Source organism: Salmo salar, chromosome 21 (genome assembly GCF_965601325.2).
Source record: "Salmo salar chromosome 21, fSalSal1, whole genome shotgun sequence".
In the NCBI taxonomy this organism is placed as follows: Eukaryota; Metazoa; Chordata; class Actinopteri; order Salmoniformes; family Salmonidae; genus Salmo; species Salmo salar.
This window is the reverse complement of record NC_138311.1, coordinates 10,782,368-10,802,842: the sequence shown is the minus strand read 5'-3', so window position 1 is coordinate 10,802,842 and position 20,475 is coordinate 10,782,368. Positions and strand designations below refer to the sequence as shown.

Here is a 20,475-nt window from a genome sequence, read left to right as displayed (position 1 = left end):
TTACATTTTTCTCCCCGGATATCCCAAGTTTTACATATAAAAAACCTTTGTATGAAATATAAACAAGCTCTTGCTGTGGTACATAAAGTGAAGTGCATTTGAAGCAGAAAAAAAAAATTGTAAAGGAGACATTAATATGTTCTATAACCTTGCCATGATCAACAATAGCTTGAGTTGCCAGATATTCCCTGGACTCAAGTTCTACAAACATAAATAATGTTTTATGACTTCTAGTTTTATTATCATCATCAATATTATTGTCACCATCAAATCCCCCACCACCATCACGCTTTCAGCATGTTGCTCGACAGATCCGGAAATGATTTTTTATAGTTTTGGTTTAGAAACCATATTTCCCTCATTTTGAAAAAAAATAAAAAAGAAAAAGAAAAAAGAAACATTTCCAATAAAATTTCCAGCCGGACTGTGTTTGGTCTGGTCTCTTTTTTCCTTTTTTAAAATTCTGTATCGCCTCTCGTTCTGTACATCCAGAATGAACGAGCAATCAAAAATCGCAAACGCACCAACCCTGACCCCCTCCCATGACCACCCCCTACCCTCCCAACCCAACCCACCCTGTCTAACCATTAGATATTGGAGGGCCACAGTTAAGACATGACTCCGAACACGGGGTTGTGACGACAGATGCTGGGCCCGATCTCCTCATAGTCCTTTTTGGTGTGGCATACCTGGTAGAACTCAGGCTAGAAAAGAGAAAGCAATGTGTTGACATTTGGCATATTTGAATAAAAGAGAAAAAACGAAAACGTTGAAAACAAATGATCTTAAAGACATTAAAAAAAAAAGACAGTGTGGGTTAGGGTTTTTCTTCATTTTCTTTTTTATCTAAAAAGACATGTTTAAGATGCCCGTCTCTACCATACAAACCAACGGACATTCCGTTAAAAAAAAATTATATATAATTATCTACAGTATATGTCCTTATTAACCGAAGACTAAAAGCATTTAATGCTGTGCTGTAAAATGTCAGTGATGACACAACCCACTTTACAGTCACATCCTACAGTACCGGAGTTCCTGTTCTAAAAAGGTGTTATTCAGTTGACTAATGCAATGTTGTAAACTCGCAACAATCACAATGAACATTATCAATGGATGCCCCTGATTACATTATGGATGATTCCCTTTGACATTGGAATTATACACAATTACTTTGGCATTTCAAAATCGGGTTACAAGGAAACTGGAAGATAGTATGCCCTTAGAGTAAACACAAAATGGCAGTAATCATGCTGACAATGCAAATCACTGATATTAAGCTAAAGTGCTGACAGTAACCTTTTATCGCATCATCTTGGACTACATTCTAGGGAGGTTAGTTAAGCAGATGGCACATAAAATAATTTTCTGATTTACATTTAAAATCATTAAAATTGTTTTACTATGTGACAAGTTAGATTTTTCCTTATCATTTCAATTTTGTTCCAAAGAACACAACAGAATTTCTACAATTCCACTTATAATACCGTTTTCCCCCACAGAATAGCAATACTTACAGTTGAGGCTAACATGGATCCTCCGAACCACACTGCATATCTCTGCATATGATGAGTGATGACTTGCACATCAATTGGTTTGGGCTGAGAAGGCAAAAGCAAAAACCAAAATAAATAATGTTAGGGTTTTTTCTGGATCAAATAGTTTATTTTTTTTATTTTACCTTTATTTAACTAGGCAAGTCAGTTAAGGACAAATTCTTATTTTCAATGACGGCCTAGGAACAGTGGGTTAACTGCCTTGTTCAGGGGCAGAATGACAGATTTGTACCTTGTCAGCTCGGGGAATCGAACTTGCAACCTTTCGGTTACTAGTCCAACGCTCTAACCACGAAGCTACACTGCGTGGCAATGGGCACGGTCGGCGCGGCTGAATTTTAGAGAACATTTTAGAGGCCCCCCATCTTGGCGGTGTAAAGCCAATTTAATGCAATTCTACACATTTAGCCAGTTTTAAAGCTAATTTCCTGCAATTCCATGCATTTTGCCATGGCTAATGGTGTGTTCTTTTGCTCAAAAATTACGAAATCAATATCGCTAAATTGAATATTCAAAAACAATCTATTCCCCTGTGACTGTCTAGCTTTTATTTTGGTGATTGAGAACTAACAAAGATTACATTATTAAAATAAAAAAAATAAAAAAATAGGTCCATCATCTTTTTTGCATACAGTGCATTCGGAAAGTATTCATACCCCTTCACTTTTTCCACATTGTTACAGTCAGACTTATTCTAAAAATGATTAAATTGTTAGTTTTTTCCTCAATCTACACACAATATCCCATAATGACAAAGCAAAAACAGGTTTTTAGAATGTTTGCAAATATGTTACTGAAATATCACGTTTACTTAAGTATTCAGACCCTTTATTGAAGCACCTCTGGCAGCTATTACAGCCTTGAGTCTTCTTGGGTATGACGCTACAAGCTTGGCACACCTGTATTTGGGGAGTTTCTCCCATTCTTCTCTGCAGATCCTCTCAGGCTCTGTCAGGTTGGATGGGGAGTGCACACCTGTATTTGGGGAGTTTCTCCCATTCTTCTCTGCAGATCCTCTCAGGCTCTATCATGTTGGATGAGGAGTGTCGCTCCTGCATTGTCTTGGCTTTGCGTTTAGGGTCGTTGTCCTGTTCTCCCATCTCCACAGAGGAACTCTATCCGGTTCTTGGTCACCTCCCTGACCAAGGCCCTTCTCCCCGATTGGTGAGTTTGGCCAGAAGGCCAGCTCTTGGAAGAGTCTTGGTGGTTCCAAACTTCTTCCATTAAAGAATGATAGAGGCCACTGTGTTCTTGGGGCTCTTCAATGCAGACATTTTTTGGTACCCTTCCCCAGATCTGTGCCTTGAGACAATTGTGTCTCGGAGCTCTACGGACATTTCCTTCAACCTCATGGCTTGGTTTTTGCTCCGACATGCACTGTCAACTGTGAGACCTTATGCCTTTGCAAATCATGTCCAATCAATTAAATTTACCCCAGGTAGACTCCAATGTTTCTACTCCAATTGTAGAAACATCTCAGGGATGATCAATGGAAACAGGACGCACCTGAGCTCAATTACGAGTCTCATAGCAAAGAGTCTGAATACTTATGTAAATAAGGAATTACATTTTCAAACATTTTGAAAAAACGGTTTTTGCTTTGTCATTATGGGGTATTGTGTGTAGATGGATTAAATACAAACATTCCTCATCAATTTTAGAATGAGGCTGTAATGTAACAAAATGTGGAAAAGGGGAAGGGGTCTAAAAACATTGCGAATGCACTGTACTTAATATCTGGGTTTTAGTCGTTTATGTTTACACTGAAAGCATAAGGTCCAATGCAGCAGTTTTTTTTCATCTCTATATGAAATCATTTCTGGGTAACAATGAATTACCTTACTCTGTTTTCAATTAAAATGGTCAAAAAGAGACAAATTGTTTGTCAGCATAGAGCAATTTTTTCTAGGACTGCCGGAGTGGTCTAAGTGGGGCGGGGGAAACTAGCCATTATTGGCAGAGGTGTGGAACTCTTTCTTATTGGTCTATTAACCTATTTGGGCTAGGGGGCAGTATTTTGACGTCCGGATGAAAAGCGTGCCCAAAGTAAACTGCCTGTTACTCAGGCCCAGAAGCTAGGATATGCATTTAATTGGTAGATTTGGATAGAAAACACTCAAAAGTTTCTAAAACTGTTAAAATAATGTCTGTGAGTATAACAGAACTGATATGGCAGGCGAAACCCCGAGGACAAACAATACAAAAAAATATTTAAAAAAAAATTCAGCCTACCACTATTTCCAATGGCTGTCATGTTTATTATGAGGCGAAATCCTCCCAGATTGCAGTTCCTAGGGCTTCCACTAAATGTCAACAGTCTTTAGAAAGGGTTTCAGGCTTGTTTTTGGAAAAATGAGCCAGAATTTGTAGTTTTTCTAAGTGGCTCCCATTTTGGCTGTAGTGTTTTCATGCGCGTGGATGAGAGCGCGTTCTTTGTTGTTTATCTCCAGTAAAGACAATAACGATTCTCCGTCTTAAATTTTATTGTTTATTTACGTATTAGGGTACCTGAGGTTTGATTATAAACGTTGTTTGACTTGTTTGGAGAAGTTTATTGGTAACGTTGGGGATTCATTTTGTATGCATTTTGAAGGAGGGAAACCGGTGGATTATTGAATGAAGCGTGCCAGCTAAACTGAGTTTTTGGGGTTATAAAGAAGGACTTTATCGAACGAAAGGACCATTTGTGATGTAGCTGGGACCTTTTGGAGTGCCAACAGAAGAAGATCTTCAAAGGTCAGGCTTTTATTATATCGCTATTTCTGACTTTCGTGGCGCACCTGCCTGGTTGAAAAATGTTTTTCATGCGGGGCGCTGTCCTAAGATAATCGCATGGTGTGCTTTCGCCGTAAAGTCTTTTTGAAATCTGACACAGCGGCTGGATTAACAAGAAGTTAAGCTTTATTTTAATGTATGACACTTGTATTTTCATGAATCTTAAATATTTGTAATTTGAATTTCGCGCAATGCAATTTCACCGGGTGTTGTCGAGGTGGGTCGCTAGCGGACTGCCTGCACCAGAAAGGTTAACTAAGTCTTTTCAAAAAGCTCTTACATTAAAAGACCATTTTCACAGTATTATTCCAACCTCAGTGTGATATAAAACACAAGTTGACTGCACTGGGCCTTTAATAACATAAAAAAAATGCTTGGAATTAGGCATCCCAAAAAAACACTCTCTGCCAAAACAGTAGCTGGTTACAAGCTCTGACTAATAACAGCAGGGATTCAGAGCTTGACGGGACCACTTCTGTAAGAAAACAGGAACAGCTCTAGTAAGGTTACCATAACTAGGTACTGTTCTCACCTTGAGCTTGCCCCCACTCAGCTCCTCACTCATCTTCAGCCTGGCGTCCACAGTCCTCTTCAGGTCCCTCTGCAGGCGCCGCCCAAAGTCCCTGAACATGGTGGAGCCGCCTGACAGGACAATGTTCTGGAGAGAGGAACACAGTGGGACGTGTCAGATATTGTGGCAAATAAAGGGGGTTCAACTCGTTCACACGCACATACAGAACATTTTGATATTGAAAGGAGTTGCGGACCAGAGAGCTGATAAGTCTGTTCAAGTCAAACCCAAAATGCTTATTGGATATTAATGGGATGTGGTTTTAACCAAGATCTATGTAGTTCCAGGGATAGGATTACCTTGTAAAGAGGACGTCTGACATCAATGGGGCAGTTCTGGATAACCTCGTCCACAACTTCGGAGATGGGCTGGGTGAAGTCAGGATTGGCAAACTGGGGGATTTTAAGGAAGAGTGAAGGGAGAAGTGTGAGAGAGAATTTATAAATTGTATACACATCCACGTTCACAGAAACATATCTTAAAGAATATTTTCACCATTTTAAAGATGTCTATCTCCATCATTCACTCCGGCCTCTGCAGCCCTGAACTGCACAACTCCTCTTCTGCCTGTAATTTGTGATTATAGGACATTGTAGGACAAGGTTCCCCAACTGCCCACCCCACATTTTCGGGGGGAAAAAATATGTATTTCAAAATGTTTATTGTTGAATATAAAACTAAAAACACCAGCAAATCAGCTCCAAGTGATTTACATTTTTGGAAATGTGTTCCAAAGTACTCCCACACATAAGAGATACAGGTAACTGCCAAATAAAGAAAACACCTAAATAAAGTGTCTTAAAAGGGCAAGCGACAACTTCAATGCACCTTGGCATAGATTCTACAAGTGTCTGGAACTCTAATGGAGGGATGAGACAATTCTTCGACGGGAAATTCTACTATTTGGTGTTTTGTTGATGGTGGAAAATGCCGTCTCAGGCGCCGCTCCAGAATCTTCCATAAGTGAGCAATTGGATTGAGATCTGGTGACTGAGACGGTCATGACATATGGTTTACATTGTTTTCATGCTCATCAAACCATTCAGTGATCATTAGTGCGCTGCGGATGTGGGGACATTGTCATCCTATGGGAACATAGCCATGGTAGCCAAAATAATGGCCTGCCCAACATTTTTAAACATGATGGGATGTGAAATGCTTAATTAACTCAGGAACCACACCCTGTATCCCTCGATTACTTTTTTTGCAGGTAAGAGTACATGTGATCGTATACAAACGTAAGCCAGGTTTGAAATTTTTAAAAAAATTGTCAAATATTATATCTGTTTGGGCTTCTTGCGGTCAATTTGCAGTCTACAAATTATTTGTAATTATGTTCCGGCCGCATACCATCTGCTCAAGAAGAATTAGCATAGCTAAGAACTAGTCCAATTAGCATAGCGCTAACCTCTTGCTATGAAGCAGTTTAACAGCATAGTGCTAACTGCTTACCTCTGGGTGGAAGAAGATCTCAGGGCCAAGGAAGCGCTCGTAGCCCACGTCGACAGTGAACTCCTTCTTGCTGATGTTGTTAATTCCAGTGTACTGCTTGATCCACTTGGAGCCGTCCGTGTCGTACTTGTTGAACTCTTTCACTAGGTCAGGACACACGTAGCTGAAACGCTCCTGGTGGAAAAATACATGTATTTATTTAACCTAGGCAAGTCAGTTGAGAACAAATTCTTATTTACAATGACGGCCTACCCCGGCAAAACCCGGTCGACGCTGGGTCAATTGTGCGCCGCCTTATGGGACTCCCAATCCCGGCTGGATGTGATACAGCCTGGATACAAACTAGAGACTGTAGTGACGCCTCTTGCACTGAGATGCAGTGCCTTAGACCGCTGCGCCACTCGGGAGCAAGGTGTGGAGGCTGAGTGGATGCTGAAGTACAGTGTAACTGGTTACATACTGTATGATACATTCCGTAGGGTCAGTGTGGTCCACAGTACTTACAGAGCTGGACTGAAACTTTTTTTTAAAGTTCAATAGTAATTTATTTCAATTTTCTTTGTTTTAGTAGACGTGTTTAAAGGTCTTTGATCTTGGTGAGCAATACAACTCAGGAAGTAATTCATTCCACAGTATCTCTAGAGATAAATCAGATCAAGCCCGAACTGTCCGGTCTGGGTTTCTTTTACACGTGCTATGTTAGGTTAGTTTAGGGCAGACACAGAAAGGGAGAGAATAGACAGAAAAATGTGCAATCGAGAGGGATAGAAAGCGTCACCTGAAAATACCTGACCTAAGTGATTGATTGCTGGTACTCAGCAGTCATAGAAGTATGTCTTATTTTCTTTGAAGAACTACTAAAATAGTGATTACTTGTGATAAGCAGTAATGAAGTCACTACCATCATGGTGTATTGCTGTATTCTGTGTTGTTACAGCATTCAACCCACATAATGCATAGTACATTTAATGGTTTAAAAAATGTCATCGAACCAAAACCATGAATTGCTCAACACTAGTACATGCATGATTCCGTCCCTGTTTAGACCATGATTTTGGACCTAATTACATTCTAAATTATTTTCTTACAAGTTTCCAACAACACAGGACTCCACTTAAACAATCCTACAAAATACAGATTTTGGTAGAGACAAATGCAAATGATTAGACAGCTATTTTTTAAGAGCAAGAACATTGCATACAAATCAAGCTACCAATTGCAGTCAGAGATAAAGTCTCAGTAGGATGAAAAGTGTTTGTTTGTCTCGGGTTGAAAAACAATGACCTTCAACAGTATGCCCAAAAAAGGATTTAGATGAGCCTTTCAATAAAAAAATGTACTGCTTTGGATCAAGAAGGGAAGGGAGGTGAATCCCAATTGATTCTGGTGAAAACAAGGAGCAATTACAAGCTTGGGGTTACACCACACCCTTTGAACCACCTGGGGAGTCAAGTCGTCCATCTTGAAGTGTAAACTTAAACAATCAAAAACAGAACTGCATCCGTGTCCCACGTTTCAAACTACCTTACAAAAGAGAAGACTGAACATCAAGTGATGTTCTTAGCAGGAGGTATTAAACTTTCCGGTAGAACAATGGCGCCACCTAGTGTTATAGTCAAACTACAGACAAGGTCAGAATTATACATTTCCAATTGTAGACATCTTGGTTCATTTATTTATTCATTTATATTTCATTAAAAAAAATCTGAGTTGTGTTAGCAATGTTCAAATACTCAGTCAACTTCCACTGCAAACAGTGACAAAATCTGAACTGTGTGAGTGGTGGTAGAGGAATGCTATTGGGGCGCATACCTTCATTGAATGAAAGTGCTGGACAATAATGAGAGCGGTAGACTAGTTGTTGGAGAAAGACAAAACAGTGGGACTTCTGCCAAAGTGGTCGGTCCAGGACCCAGGACCAGAGTGACAAGTGTTATGATGCAGTAGCGCGAGTTGTGAGGAACTGTCTGACTGTTGTTATCAAGCCAAGCTAGTATGCTACTGCAATGTAGAATTCGCCTTGTAAATCGCACCCCAAAACAGTTCTTGAGAAAGCACAAGATATTTTGTTGAATTCTCACAAAATGGCTTAGGGAACCGCAACAGAGTACGTTATTCCTGTGTGAAACTGCCCTTAGGCAACACAGGATAGTTTCAATTTAAAATCAGCATTCTGGAAAACCTTGCCTCAGAGAACCAGGGATACGGTTGAGAATTTGGTCTAGGATTGGCTCCTTGACTGTACTATGAACCACAATGGTTGGTGAGTGGAGTAGTGGTTGACGGGAAACATAGTTCACTGTGACCTACCTTGACTGCCTTGGCCGTTTCCAGGGACTGCTCTGGGGGGATGCCCACCTCCCGCTCCCTCAGAAGCTGCTGGGTGAAGTAGGTGATGTCACGACCCGCGATGGGGATGTGCTTTATACAGCTGCCGATGACGTAGCCCTCAGCCTACAGCAACACAAAAAGAAAGATGGTTCAGAGCTCACAATGTCTAGGGTGAGGTGACATCACAGCATATAAGAATAAATAGGTCAACGTAGATGCACGCGTTTAAATAACGCTCATGCCAGATTTACACTATTGTGCCGAACTAAACTGGGCATATTTTTCTATCATAGAAGCATTACATGCTCACATCCTGAATTATGTTTGGCTGACTTTCTGTATGTTAAGCAGTGGCTTGTACATCCTACAAAATGCTGACTTAATCTCCACTGACCACACAACGTGCGTTCTTGCAATACGTTTACTTGCCAGGAAATTCCGCCCGTATCTAAGGCTGTGTGTCAAAAGCATAGTGGCCTACTTTGATAGTTGCCTTCATCTGCACTGATTGAAAAGAAATGGACAAAAGAAAACATGCGCATGATAGTAATCTTTCCCTGGCTTTTGCCCATCCAGTCTTTTTTTATACTGAACAAAAATAAACAACATGTAAAGTGTTGGTCCCATGTTTCATGAGCTGAAATAAAAGATCCCAGAAATGTTCCATACGCACAAAGCTTATTTCTCTCACATTTAGTCACAAATTTGTTTACATCCCTGTAATTTCTCCTTTGCCAAGACAATCCATCCGACAGGTGTGGCATATCAAGAAGCTGATTAAACGGCATGATCATAACACAGGTGCACATTGTGCTGGGGACAATAAAATGGGCACTAAAATGTGCAGTTTTGTCACAGAATAATGCCAGAGATGTCTCAAGTTGAGGTAGTGTGCAATTGGCATGCTGACTGCAGGAATGTCCACCAGAGCTGTTGCCAGAGCATTGAATGTTCATTTCTCTACCATAAGCCTCCAATGTCGTTTTAGAGAATTTGGCAGTACGTCCAACCGGCCTCAAAAACACAAACCACGCGAGCCCAGGACCTCCACATGCGGCTTATCCTGCGGGATCGCCTGAGACCAGCCACCGAGACAGCTGATGAAACTGAGGAGTATTTCTGTCTGTAATAAAGACCATTTGTTGGGAAAAAACACATTCTGATTGGCTGGGCCTGGCTCCTCAGTGGGTGGGCCTATGCCCTCCAAGGCCCACCCATGAAACAGGCAAAGGAGGCCACTGAGAATTATTGAGACACATGCAGGATCAGGGGTCTGGCTGAGGGAGCCTTCGCTGGGACCATGGTTGTGTTCAGTATGACACGCAGTAGAAAAACATTTAGCAATGGAACACAAAAATCTGTGTTCCTGTTGGACAAAGTTCAGGTTGTAAATTTGTCTCTCTGTTTAAAAAAAAAATAATCCCTATACTCTCTGGGTGTTTCTCAATATGCATACTACCCTGACTCCACACTCATGCTCAGAGTGCATTCTCTCGACCACGTTCACTTGAGGATGAGTGTAGAGAATGCATAAAACAATACATTTGAGAAGCACACACTGCCCCTACTGTATTACCTCACGCTTCATCTCCCCATTCACTGAGCCTTCTTCCAAGATATACCCATAGCAAGTGTTTTACTTGATAATTATCAGCTACATACAGTGCATTCAGAAAGTATTTAGACCCCTTCCCTTTTTCCACATTTTGTTACGTTACAGCCTTATTCAAATATTGATTACATTTTAAAAAAATCCTCAATCTATACACAACACGAAAATCTATGACAACACGAAAACAGGTTTTTAGAAATTAAAATATTAAAAATAAAATACAGAAATACCGTATTTACATAAGTATTCAGACCCTTTGCTGAGACTCGAAATTGAGCTCAAGTGCATCCTGTTTCCATTGATCATCCTTGAGATGTTTCTACAACTTGGTTGGAGTGTATGGTAGCATGGTAGCAGCATCATCATGCTGTGGGGATGTTTTTCAGCAGCAGGAACTGGGAGACTAGTCAGGATCGAGGGAAAGATGAACGGAGCAAAGTACAGAGAGATCCTTGATGAAAACCTGCTCCAGAGCGCTCAGGACCTCAGACTAGGGGGGGAAGATTCCCCTTACAACAGGACAACGACCCTAAGCACACAGCCAAGATAACGCAGGAGTGGCTTCGGGACAAGTCTCTGAATGTCTGAGTAGCCCAGCCAGATATCTAAAAACCTGTTTATGCTTTGTCATTATGGGGTATTGTGTGTAGATTGATAGGGGAAAATAATATTTAAATCAATTTTAGAATAAGGCTGTATTTGTATGTGAAAAAAGTCAAGGGGTTCTGAATACTTTCAGAATGCACTTTATATGAATTGTAATAATGTAGCTAACCAGATAGTTTAACTGGCAAAAATGACCTAAAACTAATATTATGCAAGATAGCCATGAAGAATTTAACCTCTGGCTAGCTAACAGTACTAGTAGCTAGCCCATTTTGACTTATTTTGGGCTTGCGATCTATGGTACGTAGGCAGGTAAACATGCCAAAATTAACAGCATTTATTTATTAACGTATCAAGAAAAAAATATTGTAGTCAGGCAACATATGAGATGTGAATAGGCAACATTTCACTCCTTGATTTTTCTCTCACTTAAACTAAAATAATGTACAAAATTGATTTCAAGAAATGTTGCATAATTTTTTACGTGGTTATGTCATATTTCTTTGCATACGTTCCGTTGAAGCTTGCATCTATGCATGCTTCAAAATATGTACAAACGGAGTACGCATTTGAGAAGTGCCCTCCATGCTCCGTTTCGCATACTTTAATTTGGACTCATACTCCGACCCTCCCGTGAGCACAGTAGTATGCATTTTGAGAAACACTGCGCGCGCGCGTGTGTGTGTGTGTGTGTGTGTGTGTGTGTGTGTGTGTGTGTGTGTGTGTGTGTGTGTGTGTGTGTGCACTGTATAGCGTGTGCACATGAGTGAATGTGTGTAATAGATCAGTCTTTTCTGTCAGACGTGAGAAGGCTTTCCTCAGATCAGGTGTGTTTGTCACTCACCACAGGGATAACGTGGGTGACTCCGTCTCCGCTGTCGATGACCGTCCCCGTCAGTGTCCTCTCCCCCACCTGTCTGGATGTCCAGGAGGCTGCCAGCGCCAGGACAGCCTTGGGTATGAGAACAAGGTCAATGTGACACCATTGTAAAACAACAACAGTAAAACAACACTGAGGATGTCCATGATGTCATTGACCACATTATTTAAACAACATTAAACACCAGGGGGCAGTGGCAGTTAGGAAGTCTGTGTTTTACATAAAAGCATAAAGGCTGTGCGTGTGTGTGTGTGTGTGTGTGTGTGTGTGTGTGTGTGTGTGTGTGTGTGTGTGTGTGTGTGTGTGTGTGTGTGTGTGTGCGCGCAAGTGTTTGTTTCTGATAGATATAAATAGTGTTTTCAGGGATGATGAGGCCATACCTGCACTGCAATGTAGAGCCCTGGGACGTTGAAGGACTCAAACATGATCTCTGCTGTATACTCTCGGTTCTCTGGTGTGTTCAGAGGAGGCTCTGTCTGCAAGAGGACACCACAGTACTGGGAGTTAGACTTCAACCCAGACACACTAATCCAACCAGCATCAGATTTATTAACAACCACATCACCCTCAATTACAGGTAAAAGTCTATGCTACGTACCTACAGAAAAGGTTTTAGTTACAATGTATTACAACAGCCTTAGTGTTCCCCCTACATTCATTTATCAGCAGCTTAAAATTGAAAAAAAAAGACAAAAGAAAATGTATATTTTTATTCTCCTGAGACGCGCTTTTAAGATCAGAGTAAGAACTTACATCAGACCGTCCAAGAAACATCCAAGGTAACTAGATAGCGAGCTTGTAATCCTGGAAGTGTAGCCAACCCTATTAATAGACGTATAGATGTATGGCCCAGAAAGACCCAAGGTTTTTAGCCCACTGTTTTAACCGTTTCGTTTCAGTTCCCTTCACTGGGTGTTCCATTTCACTTGGCTCACAGTGCTGATATAGTCCTACTTCCTCAAGTGTCTTGGCATTTATGACACCACTTTTTATCCAGGGGTGCACAACTCAGGACCTCCAGTTCCGCAGACACATTGGTTTTCATTTCACCCATCAGGTTGTAAAGAGAGCCCACCCTATTTGGCAAGTGTGCCCTCTATCCATCTGTATGGTGTCTTTCTTTCCTGTAAATGTCCCATTTGGACCATGGTCCTCTTACCAACAGAAAGTAGTGGTCCTCAGGCTCCGCCCTCAGGTACTTGAAGATCACCTGTTCCATGAACCTCTCCATCAGGTCCCAGTCCTCGACAATGCCGTGACGGATGGGCCACTGTGGGCGAGAGGTCAAAGGTCAATCACACTGGCAAACATACAGGTCCCGGTTTTCCGATACCGATGGAACTTAGGCTTACGAGTGTTTTAACAATGCTTACAACGGCCGAAGTTCTAACATGCATTTACCAAAACACCACGGAGAGAGAATGTTCGGTAAGTGCGTCGTTGAGGCATGTGTCGATACTGATAGGATCGAAAGACATCGGTGTTCTCGGATCAGCTTTCTCCATTAAAATCTTACCTTAACATTCAAATTATTCCACAATACTGACGACGGATCAGCTCCGAAAAACATATAATCCCTGGCTGCAAATATTAAGGTGGGTTATTCTAATGCTTACCCTACAATAATGCACTAAATCAAGATTTGGCACATCACTGCCGACGTGTTGAAGCAAAATTAAACAGTAGCCTACAATTAGCGAAATATAACTCTATTGAATGAACATGAAATTGATTTGAATATTAATTAATTATTCAGGCCTATGTATCCTATAATGTAGTATATTTATCTTAATGCAGTCATCTCAGTTTTCATTTGAAACATCTTTTTATCCTTCTCTTGTTTGCAACAATTGTGAAGACATTGGCAACTTTGTACTCATAGTTAACTTCTTTGTGAAGCTACCAGTGGTCACAGAGAGACAAACATTTTGACTCTTATGTTTAGTGGATCTCATCTGTGTATAAAGTGACGCGGTAGGGGGGAAAAAAAACGCATATAATGACGCACTTAGCTGTTCTACGAGAGGTCTGAGAGAGTCGGTAAATAACGAGCATTGTCAAGTGCTATGTCAGTAACGATGGTTTTGGAAAACTGCTCAGAGATTTAACGATGCTCCTACGAAGGTTCTAACTATGAAAGCAGCCTTAATACGCTTTTGGAAAAACTAGGCTCTGGCTAGTAAATGACTTTGTGACTAAGTACACCAACATCCATTTTAGTGCATGGTTGAATGACCCATCAGGTACAAGACCATACAATGAGTAGGCCTGCATGTCCTAGTAGCACATAATATCCACTAACAAACATTGAGTGCATTGCGTAGTGACAAATAGTCATGTGAAATGAGAGTGACTGGCCGTTGACAGATGCCTCTCTGGTGTAGTATACTGGTTTCCGTAAATCTTTGAAATGCAAAGTATGCAAGTTCACATGACAACTTGTAGGCCATTTGTCATGTTCAATTGGTGGGTTTGTGCTTTGTATTGGTCACGTACAAATGGCTCTTCAGGGCTGTCATGTTTGGCATTGGACAGGTTTGCTTGTGGTATATGTGAGTTTTAATATACTGTATTGGGTGGTCCTGTAGCCTTTTTGAGTCATGGGTTTGGTACCTTTGTGGCATAATTGGGCTTGTCTATCCCCTCATCTCCGATGAAGAAGTCCAGGTCGTCCACCCCCTTGACCGTCCTTGATCCAACCTTGGCCGACTCTTTGATTGCAATACCTGGTAGGGATGAGAGAGACGGATGGAGGGAGAAAGAAACACACAAAGAGAGACAGAGACAGAGAGAATCAATTAGACTAAGGTCGTGTTTGATGAAAGGGCTTAAGACACAAATCCAGTCAAACACCAAGTGCAAGAGTGACCTACAGTATGCCCTCACTGTTCACTATCCAGCCTTGTATTTCCAAAGCATGGCCCCAAAGAGCTCTAAAATAGAAAAACAGGCCTGAAAACACTTTCAGCATCAACGATATCAGATCATAACCTAGACTCTTTGAAACCGTGTTAGGGCTCTGCTTATTAAAATTACTTTTGTCTAGGCAACAGTTAGGCCTATCCTCAATGTGAGGTGAATCGTCTGGACACATATACCCACATGATGGAACAATGAACTGTGGCTCTGTGTTCCCTGCATACCCCAGCTTAGTGTATCTGAAAGAGAGAAGGCACACCATTAGATTGAACATCACTTGATCACATTTGTTTTGTATGTGTGACACTTTGTAAAAGGAGAAAATAATAAAAATTGATTAGCAGGCATAACCTATAATTCTGGTTAGGCCTAGCTTCTGTGATTTTTATCAATACAACCCCTGTTCTTCCACAGATCAGTTTAGTGCCAACAACTGCAGCTCAACTCTGAATAGCCTACCCTTCAATAGGAAGAGTGTAAAAGGGCATTTGGAATCTAAGGGGCTATTCACACATTTCCCCAAATCCACCACTTGAGTAGAACTCTTAGCATAGCATCATCCTACAACTGGTCAGAGTGCCAGCAGTGTTGCAATTAAGGTTCACTTACACACGGCTAAAGCCTTATCGCAAAATGATAAGCTGCATACAACAGTTAAGTGTTTGTTTACTGTAAATGGGTAGCCTAGAAATCTCAGCCCAAGAGAGCTCATCGTAGTTGCAACATAGGCTACTACCATAAGGATATAAGACACATTGTCTGAGATGCTTTTCAATACCACCGTTTCAGTGCAGTAGGTTAGCCTATAGAAAGTAGGCCTAGTTGCTTTTAAGTCCTATTTTAACAGTATTGTAAATATAACAAGGCCTACCCAATGAGTGAGGAATAACAGAGCTGGTAAGGATTAACATTTTAGTAGCTGCACGTGGAAGACACAAAAAAAATAGGCTTGGAGCTTCATTCCACAGAACAGTCCTAGCTTGTCTGGGGTTGCTACCTGCCTCAACAAGCATGTTTCACTACACTCCTAGCAGTGGACATAACCACAGGAGTGCTCACATCCAAATCGATCCTCAAGCCCCTCCTCACTGAGAGGATCAGATAAGTATAGCCTACAAAATATGACAATGCTTAGGCAACATCCATTCAATCTTCTTAGAAATAGGCCTCTGCAAGTGCCGAAAACAAAGGGTAGGGAATAGAGGTTGATTGGGCATTAGGCCTAGGCAAGGCCTGAAATTGAAGCTAGGCTACTGTGTTTGATGAAAGACTATAATGTTTTATTTCACCTTTATTTAACCAGGTAGGCTAGTTGAGAACAAGTTATAATTTGCAGCTGCGACCTGGCCAAGATAAAGCATAGCAATTCGACACATACAACTACACATGGAATAAACAAAACATAGACAATAATACAGTAGAACAAAAGAAAACAAAAAGTCTATATACAGTGAGTGCAAATGAGGTAAGTTAAGGCAATAAATAGGCAATGGTGGTGAATTAATTACAATATAGCAATTAGACACTGGAATGGTAGATGTGCAGAAGATGAATGTGCAAGTAGAGATACTGGGGTGCAAAGGAGCAAGATAAATAAATAAATAAATACAGTATGGAGATGAGGTAGGTAAATAGATGGGCTGTTTACAGATAGGCTATGTACAGGTGCAGTGATCTGTGAGCTGCTCTGACAGCTGGTGCTTAAAGCTAGTGAGGGAGATGTGAGTCTCCAGCTTCAGAGATTTTTGCAGTTCGTTCCAGTCATTGGCAGCAGAGAACTGGAAGGAAAGACGACCAAAGGAGGAATTGGCTTTGGGGGTGACCAGTGAGATATACCTGCTGGAGCGCGTGCTATGAGTGGGTGCTGCTATGGTGACCAGTGAGCTGAGATAAGGCGGGGCTTTACCTAGCAGAGGCTTGTAGATAACCTGTAGCCAGTGGGTTTGGCGATGAGTATGAAGCGAGGGCCAACCAACGAGAGTGAACAGGTCGCAATGGTGGGTAGTGTATGGGGCTTTGGTGACAAAACGGATGGCACTGTGATAGACTGCATCCAGTTTGTTGAGTAGAATGTTGGAGACTATTTTATAGATGACATCACCGAAGTCGAGGATCGGTAGGATGGTCAGTTTTACGAGGGTATGTTTGGCAGCATGAGTAAAGGATGCTTTGTTGCGATATAGGAAGCCAATTCTAGATTTAATTTTGGATTGGAGATGCTTAATGTGAGTCTGGAAGGAGAGTTTACAGTCTAACCAGACACCCAGGTATTTGTAGTTGTCCACGTATTGTAAGTCAGAGCCGTCCAGAGTAGTGATGCTGGACGGGTGAGCAGGTGCGGGCAGTGATCGATTGAATAGCATGCATTTAGTTTTACTTGCGTTTAAAAGCAGTTGGAGGCCACGGAAGGAGAGTTGTATGGCATTGAAGCTCGTCTGGAGGTTAGTTAACACAGGGTCCAAAGAGGGGCCAGAAGTATACAGAATGGTGTCATCGGCGTAGAGGTGGATCAGAGAATCAACAGCAGCAAGAGCAACATCATTGATGTATACAGAGAAGAGAGTAGGCCCGAGAATTGAACCCTGTGGCACACCCATAGAGACTGCCAGAGGTCCGGACAACAGGCCCTCCGATTTGACACATTGAACTCTATCAGAGAAGTAGTTGGTAAACCAGGCGAGGCAATCATTTGAGAAACCAAGGCTGTCGAGTCTGCCGATAAGAATGTGGTGATTGACAGAGTCGAAAGCCTCGGCCAAGTCGATGAATACGGCTGCACAGTAATGTCTCTTATCGATGGCGGTTATGATGTCGTTTAGATGTGTGTGAATGTGAATCAAGGCCTGGTATAGACCAAGTTTGAATAATGATAATGGCCTTACTGTGTGAAATCAAAACTGTTTGCTGAGCATGATAAGCAAATTCCGACTCCACCATAGCCCCAGGTACTACACTTAGCTGCAAGCCTGGCCTGTAACACCTGCATTTGAAACATTTGTTTAGACCAAGAACTGACCCCTACAAAAGAAAAAAAAACATACAGTAGCCTACATAAAACAGTGACTCTTCACAGACCTCCCAACAAAACTGTTATAGAGAAGTGAAGAAAATAAGCCCTACAATAACTCTGCTGCTCCATTTCACTGTTGAGTTCTAAGAATAGCGGCCCACTTGTGCTTGAGGTAAGAGGATGTAGAGTTCAGTTCAAATATTTTGGCTGTCGTGAGCATGACTCATGAGCTATGTGTTGGTGTAGCCTACTCAACCAGACTTCTGCTGGTCTGGTACTTTAGCATCTTGGCTTTTATAGCAGTTTCAAACATCTGCTCTACAAAGGAGTTAGCCTCATTCTCCATCCTCACCTGTAGTTTTCCAGTCCTCCTTCCCAGTGTGGACCAGATGCACTAGCCTAACTAATAGCCCAAAGGGAGCAGGGAAGATAAGTGGAGAGGTATGCAGGGAAACATGCGGAGTGAAGAATTCAAATCTCTGTATGGATTGCAAACAATGTAGCATCGTTAGTTAGGCAATAACCCCAACTATAGTATTAAATATAAATCTAGGTCTAGGCTATATCAAATGCCTACATAAGAGATCGCTCCTTAAATTACAATCTGTGCATTATTAGACAGTAAGTAAGTCTAACAATTGGGGCTGTGAATTGCCAGGGGCATCACGATAAGATATTATCACGATACTTAGGTACCAATACGATATGTATTGCGATTCTCACGATTCTATATGCATTGCGATTCGATACTGTGAATCTATTGCGATTCGATGTTCCAAACATACCGCTCACCAAATGTTTGTTGCAGAGGGACAAGAGAGAGCCATGAGAAAACATGTTTTTATCAGTCATGTAAATAAAAGGGCTGAAATCAAATTGCCACCCAATTTAATTAAAAAGAAGCCGGAGAACAAGCTATGAAAGGAAAATACTGGCGTTTTGGTGCAGGTATAGCTGACTAGCGCAAGAATAATATTGCGATAATGTCAAAACGATATATCGTCAAAAAAAATATCCTGATACGTAACTGTATCGATTTTTCCCCTCCATCACTTGTGACGGAATGCACAAAAACATTATTGTGTCGCTGAATAACATTTACCAAAGTGATTAACAGCTAAAACAACCTTTATTTAACTTGGCAAGTCAGTTAAGAACACATTATTGCAGGCAACTAGAATGATGTGGTTTATTGCACAGTTCAATAATGAGGGATTAGCCTAGGTCCAACTGTTATTAATTCACTGGCTTTTAATAGATCTTGGGACGTGCAATCAGCATATTGGCATTCACAATATTTACAGATGATTAAAAAAAAGGATGGGCATGAAGCAGAAGTATGCACAATCAAAACAAAGTGCTGTAGAACTGTGAGGTCACGCAAATGAGAATCCTCGAACTTTTCTATTGAATACAAACCAGTCTTTGTTATTCAGAAAAGTATTCATGTATGGCTTCATTTGAGATGGTAAAGGAACGGCTACATTTAGGAAATTAGAGAAGTATGCTAATAAAAAAAACATGTTCAGTTGCCGAAAACGACCATATATGGACTAAAAACCCTGAATGAGGAAGTCGCTCTGCGCGTGCTCAAAGCCGGGCATCACCAGTAAGCAAGCACTGCAAAATTACTTATGAAATGAATACCATTAACGACACAAAATTAAACTTTATAATAAACATGGTAGTCCCTTTATACTGTCCATTCAAAGTATTTCCGAAATGCAATATATTACATCCCCAGCAATGAAGAACAGATTGGGTGGATGTTGTATTGAAAATGCCTTTCCAACAGGAAGAAAACATTTTCTGATGATGAAAGCAAATAGCAGGCGTATAGCTAGCCATCTAGTGAATACAGCATAAATGTATGTTAAGTCAAGTGTTGTTAAACAGCAGTACGATAACAGCCTAACAAAACACGTTCGTTTTGCAATAAATGGCCAAAGGTTACATTGATTCAATGTATTAGCAAGCTATAGCTAGCACACACACACCCAGTTGCTGACAGCGACGGGCTCCGAGTCGGTGACACCCAAAATCTCGGTACGCTGTCTGCAAGGCGGTCTAGTTTGAATAGCTTACCCTGTACCGCAGTCGACAACACACGCCGGTAATCGTCCTGCCATCTCGTGTGCTTCTGGTAATCACAAATGTTTTCTGTTAATCGATAGCTGTCTGTGTCGGTTGGAGGATATTGCAAACCGTCCACAGGCGGAAACCTGAACCTGCACAAAGTACAGTTTCTAACGTTACTTCCGCACTCGGTCTAGGGCAGGCAAGATGGCTGACGCCGGGGAGCGCTTGAGTGAAGCAGGCAGAGTCAGCTTCACAGCTGTCAATCACAGTGGCCCCTGAGAGCAAAGCAACACTGCCAGGGGAATAAAACGTGACACAATAGGTGGTTGTGCCTAAATAAAATCCTTATAACTTTATTAGAACTAATCAAATATTATAATGCTGCAATGGCCAATATTGGCCTAGGGCACATCAATTTAAATAGACAAATTCTGTGGACCAGGTTTGAGATCAAATCTAGAATTGGAGTTTTACAGTGCTACACAATTAACCTATTGAATTCTTATTCAAACGCATTAGACATCCTGAAATTAATGAATCTACAGTATTATGTCAACATACACTTAATTTCATTCCAATGTATCTATGTTGCCATATACTGATGTGTGTTGCATGTTGTTCCCTCAATTTCCATATAATTCCATCAGATTCCATAAATCAACCAAACAACTCTGCACAATTTCT

General features: G+C 41.2%; 1 protein-coding gene across 1 annotated transcript; it reads right to left on the bottom strand.

Moving 5' to 3' along the window:
• Positions 1–315: 315 nt before the first annotated feature.
• On the bottom strand, positions 316–20,027 carry LOC106581699 (actin-related protein 3). The gene is made up of 12 exons (XM_014163941.3): positions 19,798–20,027; positions 14,886–14,941; positions 14,397–14,509; positions 12,943–13,053; positions 12,164–12,259; positions 11,748–11,855; positions 8,665–8,808; positions 6,355–6,528; positions 5,202–5,294; positions 4,864–4,989; positions 1,518–1,601; positions 316–704 (listed from the first exon to the last, which is right to left on the bottom strand). Exons 1-12 carry the CDS (start codon positions 19,839–19,841, stop codon positions 609–611), a joined length of 1,245 nt encoding a protein of 414 aa, XP_014019416.1. The 5' UTR covers positions 19,842–20,027; the 3' UTR covers positions 316–608.
• Between the last annotated feature and the right edge of the window lie 448 nt (positions 20,028–20,475).